We start from the raw sequence: 10,447 nt of genomic DNA on the forward strand, positions 1-10,447 counted from the left end.
TTATTTTATATGCTAACCTAGCATAATAAAAATAAAAAAATGTATAATTACAAAAATAATTATATGTGTGTGTGTGTGTGTGAGTGAGATAAACTAACATAACCAAGGTTATCTTACATAACCTTAGAAATTGAAGGGAATCACATTCCCTTCAAAATCCTATGTGGAGGGAATGTGACATTCCTGGGGAATGTTAGATTCCCTGAGATAATGTGAACCAAACACAGGAATGTGAGCTTTGGAATGTCACATTCCCTTAGTTATGTTATATAACCTGAACCAAACGCCCCCTTAGGGTTATATTATAAATATAAAAATATATTAGGTATAAAATAGAATATATATATATATATATATATATATATATATATTTATTTATTTATTTATTTATTTATTTATATTTATTTATTTATTTATATAGGCCTGAAGGCCGAGCCGGGTATATTTAAGTTTGGCCTGTTTAGTTTAATAGGTTTTAAAATTAGTTCAAGACCTTTTTATTAAATGAACTAGGTCTAATTATGCCACGGCATAAACTTTTACAAGGGGTCTGACTTATTCCCACCTGGTTTTGACTTTTGAGGGTTGTATTAGAATATTAGAATTTAGATGCCCTCAAACGGTGTCGTCTACCGGTGATGATTTTTGGTTTACCCGAGAATTATTAAGCACCGCAAGAGGGAAGGACTAGTCTGCTCTTCTCGGAAAAGTAACGCTTCCCTCCCTCCGGGGCTAAGCTATCTCCATCCGCACCAACGGCATGAATCCCATGATACCCGACCCGATTTCTAATTAAACCCTTGTTTTTCCCCCCTTTATTCTTCGTTGACCCGATTACAGCCGCTAAATTCACACTCAACTCCAATCGATTCAGACATACCTGCATAATCACATACATTCATTGCCGGCACAGGTGCGGACGTGCCCAGTGAAGCTGATGGAGGATTGTTTCATTTGTTTGAGTAGCGAAGACGATTGCTATTCATCTGATCATGAGTCGCTCGACGCACTTGAGAATGAGGAGTCTGATTCTCAACGTGCCCCTTCCGGAGCAAATTCTTGCAAGGTACACAATTCATTGTTCTATAATCTTCAAAATTTGTTCTGTAATTTTCCATGCTCAGTAAGGCCGTGATATTTTAATTCTATCCATTGTATTTTCAGTTGATTTTTCTTCGTTCCTAAGATGTGTTTCTGCAAGACATGGAATTTTATACGAGTATATATGCTAAAATTTTGATTTTTTAAAAATGGTATCGTTTTGTTTTTGTTCTGATGAATAAAATTTTGATTTTTGTTTATTATTGCATGTTTATGCAATATTCTGTCTACTTTCTCTGCTTGGGCAAGGTATTACAGTTTTCAATCTCCATCTTTAAAATATTTTTCTTTTATTTCTAGGCATTTAAGTTTTCATTTGAGGCCTTTGCATAAATTTAAACAGCCTAGGTCATTATCAATTTATTCTTCTTGAAAAATAGTCCCTTTACTCAGGGTCAGGATTGTGATACATTGTTTCCCTTTTATGAAACTTGTTACTAATGAGTTTGAAATGTAGGTTTTTCTAACACTGTTCATGTCTTTTATAGGTGATTACGAAAGAGTCACTGTTGGTTGCACAGGTAAACCACTATCTTAATATCTTTACTTGTTGGATTGTACCATATTTCTGGATGATCAATTTAGGGTTGTGTACATTTTACATGTTCTCAGAATTTTGATGCTTAATGTATCCTACATTCATTCTAGAGGGAGGATTTGCAGAGAGTGATGGACTTGCTTTCAATAAGAGAACACCATGCCCGGACTTTACTCATTCATCACCGCTGGGATGTTGAAAAGCTCTTTGCAGTTCTCGTTGAGAAGGGAAAAGCTTGCCTTTTTGCTGAATCTGGGGTATCAGTGGATGAAAATAATGATCTTGGTCACCCAGTCACTTCCCCCACAGTCATGTGCAATATATGCATAGAAGAGTTACCAGGGAGTGAGATGACAAAAATGGACTGTGGTCATTGCTTTTGCAACAGTTGTGAGCACCTTTTCTTATAAATCTAAGCATCTTACACTTTTTGCACTCATACTATCAAATCACCCAAGTCTTGGATGCTGGGTGTAATTCTTCATTGAATCTACTGTTTCTTTTCTACTAGGCATACAAATATTTGGAATTATTCCTTGCCTTTGTTGTTCTTTACAGGCTGGACAGAGCATTTTATTGTGAAAATAAAGGAAGGTCAGAGTAAGCGTATCAGGTGCATGGCTCACAAATGCTTTGCCATTTGTGATGAATCTGTTGTAAGGAAGCTAGTTAGTAAAGAACACCCTGATTTAGCAGAGAAGTTTGATAGATTTCTTCTTGAATCATACATTGAGGACAATAAGATGGTAAAATGGTGTCCAAGTACTCCTCATTGTGGAAATGCAATACGCATTGAGAATGATGAACTTTTTGAAGTAGAGTGTTCATGTGGTGTGCAGTTTTGCTTCAGCTGTTTATCCGAAGCACACTCCCCTTGTTCATGCTTAATGTGGGAACTCTGGACCAAAAAGTGTCGTGATGAATCAGAAACTGTAAATTGGATTACCGTGCACACAAAACCTTGTCCCAAGTGTCATAAACCTGTTGAGAAAAATGGTGGATGCAATTTAGTTAGCTGCATCTGTGGCCAAGCATTTTGGTAAGAGTTCTTTCTTTAATTCTTTATGCTTGAAATTTCATGCATTTATGTGATATGCTTTATAATTGGCTCCATTTTAAGTTCAAAATGGTTTTTGGAGATTACATTAACTGTGAAAGAATATGAGCTTGGTGGCCAGATGCACTTCTGTAAATATACTGTTATAAGTTTTTGGTGTAATATTTGTATTTGCAATGAAATCGAAACAAAGTGTTAATGCATTTGTAGCTTCTATGCTTTGTTTATTTTAAGTACTAAAAAAACTATTGGCTCAGCATGCTTAGAATGAAAAATTTGATCTGCAAATGCCACCCATCTAAATGTGTAATTCATCTGCTTCCTTTCTGTTTCTTGATTCTACAGTTCCTCTATAATGTGCTCTATGCTTTATTTCACCTTCTTGCAATAATACATTTCTCTAGTGTACAAAAAATTAGATTGCTTACAGAGGTAGCCATTTGTAGTGTATGAGGATTGTTTACAATGAATTCATAACAGAAACCCCCTTTTAACTGTTGATCACAGAATTCACCTTACTCGAATTAAATCAATTTTGTTTCAATTTAAATCTTACTGCAGTTGGTTGTGTGGGGGAGCTACTGGTCGAGATCATACTTGGTCACGGATTGCTGGACACAGTTGTGGTCGCTATAAAGAAGACCAAGAAAAAAAAGCTGAACGAGCGAAGCGTGATCTGTATAGGTATATGCACTATCATAATCGGTATAAAGCTCATACTGATTCATTTAAGCAAGAATCTAGACTGAAGGAGACCATTAGAGATAAGGTGTCAAGTTTAGAAGCCAGGGATTCAAAATTGAAGGATTTCAGCTGGGTTACAAATGGGCTTAATAGGCTCTTCAGATCAAGAAGAGCTCTTTCGTACTCTTACCCCTTTGCATTTTATATGTTTGGTGATGACCTTTTTAAGGATGAAATGACAAATGAGCAAAGGGAAATAAAACAGAACTTATTTGAGGACCAGCAACAACAGCTTGAGGCAAATGTTGAGAAACTATCTAAATTCATTGAGGAGCCATTTGACGAGTACAATGAAGAACAAATCATGGAAGTAAGGATGCAAATCATCAATCTCTCTGTACTCACTGATACTCTCTGCAAGAAAATGTAAGTCCTGTTAAAATACATGCAAGCCTTATCCTCCTATTGCTGTAAAAAAAGGGTCTTATAGACTAGAATTGGCAATATTGCAGGTATGATTGTATCGAAAATGAGTTGTTGGCTTCACTTCTATTCTGTAACCACAACATAGCTCCTTATCAGTCAAAGGGCATTGAACGGGCTACAGAACTCACTTATGGGAGGAGCACTAATGCAACCAATAAGAATGAGTGTCTAACAGTGGTTGACCAGACCAACGGTAATTCCAATGCCTTTTACCTTCATGACTTAGTGTAAAGTGAAGGTGCTTAAAGATTTCTTTTTGATAGTAACTGAAGTAAAAGAAACTTAAGATTTGTGTGTTACTGTATTACTTCATGGCTGCATTAATGTTTGACCGTTGCTGCTTATGCACTGTGTAGGAAGTTCCATAGATGATGAGCGACCACAATGTTCAGCGAGTTCAGATGAGAATGGGTGCACCTCTCGAAAGCGGGCTAGGAAAGAGAAAAGCTTGTTTGATCTGAACTTGCCAGCAGATCTCCTTGACAGGCATTGACACAACTGGAGTTGCTTTTTATTCTATTCATGTGTACATATCTAGCTCAAGGAAGCAACCCGCTCGTATTGAAATATATATAATATCAGTTCGCCTAGCAGCAGATGAAACAACAATGTTTCATCCTTTTTTTGTTCTTTTTTATTTTGAAACCGATTATCCCCCTACCAAATTGGTAAGTGAACTAGGTAGAATCTTTATAACTATGAATGCATGTACTTTATTTTGTTTAAAAAACCTAATAATGTGCATAGGTTCTGCTTGTGTTCTCCGTCGTTTTCTTAGTGATGTCTCTACTATATAGACTGCTGTACCTGTGGAACCTGTTGATGAAAATAGTGAGAAATTGGCGTTTTACGCTCTTGCGGTAAGCAAATTTTGTCGTGGACCATGGTCCAAAACGGTGTCGTTTATTAAAAGAAACGATACATGTTTCACGTAATTACTTCTTTTTTTTGGGGTGTATCAGGGTTTCCACCGTTGGACACAGTAACTAATCGCCTTACTAAGATTTAAGGTGCGTAATTAGTTCTGTTTGCATAATATATACGGAGTATTTAATTCCATTTTAAATACATTGTAGTTTCATTTCAGCATAAGTAAAGTTTCATTTTGTTTCAACTACATTTTTCGTCGACATTATATATATAATAGTCTTATTACATTGAGACATGTTATTGAATTTCATTTTATACATACTGTAGTCTTATTACAATACAACTAAATTATAATTCTAATTCAACTACGATTTTATTGGATAATATACACTTAAATATGTGAAACTGTTATTCAATTTTATTTTATATATACTGTAGTTCCATTACAACATAATTAAAGTCTCATTTTGATATAACTATAGTTTCACTTGACAATATACACTCAATATGTGAGACATGTTATTTAGTTTCTTTTTTATACAAACTGTTGTTTCATTTCGATAAAACTAAAGTATCATTTCAATTCAACTACGATTCTATTTGACAATATACACCCAATATGTGAGACATGTTATTCACCTTTGATAGGGATATCCCGATCGGCCTGGGCCCTACCCGACCGGCGCACCTTCATCTCTTTCCTCCTCTTTTTACAGATCACAGGGCGGGATTCTTAGGAGAAACCCGGTCGGTTCCCGACCGGTCCTTACCCGACCGGCATGTTCAGTTCCCGACCGAGGGACCTTGGGCAAAAGCTGAGGAGAGACACGTGTCGGCACTTGGCGGGGACAGCAAGACGCCCGAGAGGATAACACGTGTCTTGCCACGTGTCGGGCTGGTCGGAAAGCCCGGATTATGTCTCCGGTGCCGCGGCTATAAATATCCCCCATTGCGACAGTGTGAGGATCTTTTGGACGATCGCTAGACTGTTATCAGAGCATCCCGACCGCATTCGTCGGTACGCGAGCAGTCATTTAGATTGTACTTAAGACTGTCACCTCGATCAATAAAGAGATTTACTTGCTTTACTTGGTCGTACATGTGTTAATTACTGCTTACGTGGCAATTAGCATTATCAACCTTCATTTTATACCTACTATAGTTTCATTTCAACACAACTAAAGTATCATTTCAATTCAATTAAAATTTTATTTGATAATATAAACACAATATGCGAGACAAGTTACTCAATTTCAATTTAGATACATTGCAATTTCCTTTTGTTATGAACACATAAAAAATATGAAATTTGTTAAAATTTAACAATTGTCATTTTTTTACTTGAAGAAACGGCGTCGCATTCGGACCATGGTCATTGGTCAATTGACATAGTTGATTTAGCCATTGGTTTGGTATCTACAAAGTTTGAAGTTTGACTTTTTGTCAAAGTTGTCTATTTGTCATTTTGGTTTCAGTCGTTAAAACTTAAATACTAAGGAATAGAAAGATGTCACAATGTGAAACAGTGAACATAATGCTTTGTTAGATCGGTTTTATGTTTGTCTTGATAAGAATTTGATGTCAAGCGAGTTAAAAGTATGATATACTGTCCCCAATTTAATCGGAAATATTGTTTATATTTCCAGTTCTATGTCGAGATTTTGAATTTATAAAATAAAGAAGCATTAAAATAACAAGCAACCACAAGGTCAGAGGTTCCTTTGCCCTCCTTCTAGCGAATTTGTTTCGAATTTGGGCTAATATAGGATTTTCTTTTTGGTTGGATAGAAAACATTTTCCTCAAGAATGAGAAAAATATTTTTTTTGGGTCCCATGATATTTTGTTTTTTTATGGAAATGTAAACAAGGAGGACATTATGTCCTTACCAATTTTTTTTTTTTTTTTTTATTGTCGTTATTATTGTGTAGGGGTATAATTGTCTTTATACTCATTCTTTACAATTATAAATCCAACCAAAATACTAAATAATAGAATTTGTATTCCCGATAATTTCTTGGAATATTTTCCATAAAATTTCAATTCCAATCCCCTTCAATTCCAGTTGTTATATTATAGACCGCGGTGCATAATGGATTATGCACGGTGCCGTTTCTTTAAGTAAAGAAACGGCCCGCCGTTAGAGTTAACGGAGTCCGTTTGTTTGGTGTATTAAACACCAACTGACACTACAATATATCCAAACCGACACTGCAGTTATATCAAAATGATACTGTAGTTATAGTGAAATGAAACTGCAGTGTATATAAACTGAAACTGAATAACATTTCACATATTTGAGTGTATATTGTACAATGAAGCTGTAATTATATCAAAATGATCATGTAGTTGTGTTTTAATAAAACTATAGTGTATATAAAATAAAATTAAATAACATTTTCACATATTTGAGTCTATAAATATCGAATGAAACTATAGTTATATCGAAATGAAACTGTAGTTGTGTTCAACTGAAACTGCAGTGTATACAAAATGACACTGAATAACAGAGTTACTTTTTGCAAAAGGATAACAGAGTTACTTTTTGCAAAAGGGTGCGCGACGGAAATAAACACTGTTAATTTTCATTTAAAAAAAAAAAGACGCGCGGTGCATAATCGACGGTGCATAATATAATTTGCCCTTCAATTCTTTTACAACGAACCAAAACAGGCTGTTATAGTTTCCATTATCATTCTAATTTTTGTGTGTTTTACAAGGAAGATGGGTACAAGTTCTCTTTCACTTTGCTTAACAAGGAAAAGGATCAACAGTGGTGCAATCGTTACCTACTACAGGAAGGTAATTCTATTGACCTAGACCTTGGTAGTATGAGATAATAAGTTATCCATATATGTAAGCTTCTCAGCTCAGTGGATCAATCAAAAAACAGAACAATTGCATGAACTGTATTTCAGAGTTGACGAAATTGAGAAATAGATTGATGAAATCTAATAATGAATACACTTTGCATAGTATGTTGTTTTGTGTGAGACGCTTGCAAACAATATCTTACAGAACTACTTTACAGAACGCTGCTAGTCTGAAGTGGGGGTGCTAACAGCTGCAACAGTAGAAACCATGGAGTCCACTCCACAGATATTGCGACCCCGGCAGATCTTGTAGTATCGATCCCTTCTCCCCCCAGCTCTCGCCCCATGAGTTCTTGATGATCCAGTATGGTTTTTCTTTCAACCGGATGGGGTCATGGGAGCGTAGCCTGCTGAACCATAACCCACCAACAGGACACCATGGTCCAGCCTCTTGGAGCATATGTATGTAAGTCTGCATTGATAGCCACTGCATCCAAATACTTGCAAGTATCAGCAACCAATGAATTCATGAGAAAAAAAAATCAAAAATCACATAACTATGGGTCTATGACTAACCTGCAAGAGGACCATTTTTGACAAGATTTGCAGCAATTTGGCCTTCGTCAAGAGATACAACGCTGAAGTTAGCAACCTTAGCAGCAATCTTGGTCTTGTCAAATTGGCAGACTTGAAGATCATTGCCCGTGTAAGGATAGTCTTCTTCTCTCATAAGTCCACCAGCTTTGAGTGTGTATTCAAAGGCACTATTCATCATCCCGCCATTGCACCCAGAATCACAAGAACTAGCTTCTTCAGGATCACACTAAACATAATTCCAGCTTATATTAGTGTCAAAAAAAACATATGCGATTGTTAAGTGAAAAGGCTAAAGTATCAGACCTCATGATCACAATCCACAAGCTTCCCTGTGGCCAGAAAATTGGCACCCTCCAATGCTCCAGTGGTGCTGAACGAACGACCAGCAGGTTCCCTAATTTTCAATTACCAGTTCGGAATTTGTTGGTAAACAACAGGAAAAAGCAGATTGCCAAACATTCTACGTGCTATAGAAGCTCAAAATTGGGTGTAAAAAAGAAGGAAAATTGTTACATACACGCATGAATGCTAACCTGATTCTTAACAGGCGTAACGGCACCAGTCGAAATCTGACGGAAGATCATCCGTGGGAAGGATCGGAGCTGTTTCCGCATCAGCCGGAAACTTAAGCCTGCGATTCAAACCGAGGAACTTGCGTCGGAATTCGGTGGGAGTCAAATCGGAGAACTCAGTGACACCGTGGACGGCGGAAGGGTCAAGCTGCTGGTGTCGCTGTGCACGGCGCATGTTAGCCTTGAACACCGAGAGCCTGTAATCGTGCTCCTCATCGGAGGTGTACGCTTTGCCGAACCTCCTCTTGAAAACGGTGAATTGGTGGTCGGCACTCAACAGGTCGCCGTCCCCAACTACTTGACGGATGAAAATGTCATCGTCGTCGTCTTCGGCAAACACAAAAAACGTCGTCGCCAGGAGGGTGCATAAGAACAGGAGAGAGAAACGGGGAGCCATTGTTGATTGTTCTTTGGGGCATACAAAACATTAGCCTGAGAGCGCGTATATATATATATATATAGAAGGCGATGTATGTATCTCTGTATCTGCCACGCTTCCACTTGGGACTCTGGGAGGGAGTTCGCTTCGAATGGGAGGCAACCTCTAGCCAATAGAGAACTGACAAGTGCCGATGTCTGATTGGATCATGGTGTGGCAGTTCCTTCGCGTGTTTGGTTAGGCCTCTTTTCATAATTGGGCTAGAAAAGGCCTATTTCTCGGAGTTCCGTTTCGATGGTTCCGTAAATCTCTGTATTTTAACCCCATTCCATCACTATTTATATCTACTATCTACTATACTAATAAGAACCCATTTTTTAATTAAATGAATAGTTCAGATTGATCAGATTTTAATTTTTTCTTGAAATTTCTTAATTTATCCTTAATAAATATGATTATACGTTAACTTTTCCGTTAAATATTATATTTCCGTTAATTTCTATTAGTTCATCGTTAATTTACTCATTGATTTAAACAAGAAATGTCTTAGGTTCGAACTACATCCCAATCAAAGTTGGCATAATTAGTACTCTATTTTACGCTTATTAAATTATTATTAATATTAAATAATATTATCTTTTCCGTTAATTTCTGTTAATTCTATTTTACGCTTATTAAATTATTATTAAATAATATTATCTTTTCTGTTAATTTCTGTTAGTTCATTGTTAACTTACTCATTGATTTAAATAAGAAATGTCTTAGGTTTGAACCACATCACAATCAAAGTTGGCATAATTAGTACTCTATTTTACTCTTATTAAATTAAAAAATAATAATTTAGTAGCTACAACAAAACATAATACATATGCATGTCTTGAATTTAGAATTATGTGCCTACAATGCCTTTATTCAAAAAAAATTACTCATTATCAATAAATTAAATAAGAGAAATAATTTCATTAGCTATATTATCTTTATTTTTCTCCAATATAAAAATTCTTTACATTCAAAGTTCAAATTCATTAATTGATTATATTCGCTACATTATCCCTACAATGTCTTTATTAAAAAAAATTATTCATTATCAATAAATTAATTAAGAGAAATAATTTCATTAGTTATATTGTCTTTATTTTTCTCGAATGTAAAAATTCTTTACATTCAAATTCATCAATTGATTATATTCACTACATTGTCTATTATCTTTTTTGTGCACTATTTTTTTAATTAAATATCAAAGTTATAATACAAAATAATGTTATATATTTATTTACCAAGTATTTTATTAATACCATGAAAAAATTTTAAAAATTTAAATTAATAAAGCCAATCATATTAACTACTTGGGA

The 10,447-nt window shown here is 35.6% G+C and overlaps 1 protein-coding gene and 1 pseudogene across 1 annotated transcript; one reads left to right on the forward strand and one right to left on the reverse strand.

Moving 5' to 3' along the window:
• The first annotated feature begins 674 nt into the window (after positions 1–674).
• LOC109161933 (probable E3 ubiquitin-protein ligase ARI2) lies at positions 675–4,720 on the forward strand. The gene is made up of 7 exons (XM_019310504.1): positions 675–1,066; positions 1,590–1,622; positions 1,750–2,029; positions 2,198–2,678; positions 3,258–3,806; positions 3,893–4,059; positions 4,223–4,720. The coding sequence occupies exons 1-7, from the start codon at positions 938–940 to the stop codon at positions 4,357–4,359; spliced, it is 1,776 nt and encodes a 591-aa protein (XP_019166049.1). The 5' UTR covers positions 675–937; the 3' UTR covers positions 4,360–4,720.
• Positions 4,721–7,564: 2,844 nt separating this feature from the next.
• Positions 7,565–9,200, reverse strand: LOC109161937 (annotated as a pseudogene).
• Between the last annotated feature and the right edge of the window lie 1,247 nt (positions 9,201–10,447).

This window comes from Ipomoea nil, unplaced genomic scaffold, assembly GCF_001879475.1.
Source record: "Ipomoea nil cultivar Tokyo-kokei standard unplaced genomic scaffold, Asagao_1.1 scaffold2926, whole genome shotgun sequence".
NCBI lineage: Eukaryota > Viridiplantae > Streptophyta > Magnoliopsida > Solanales > Convolvulaceae > Ipomoea > Ipomoea nil.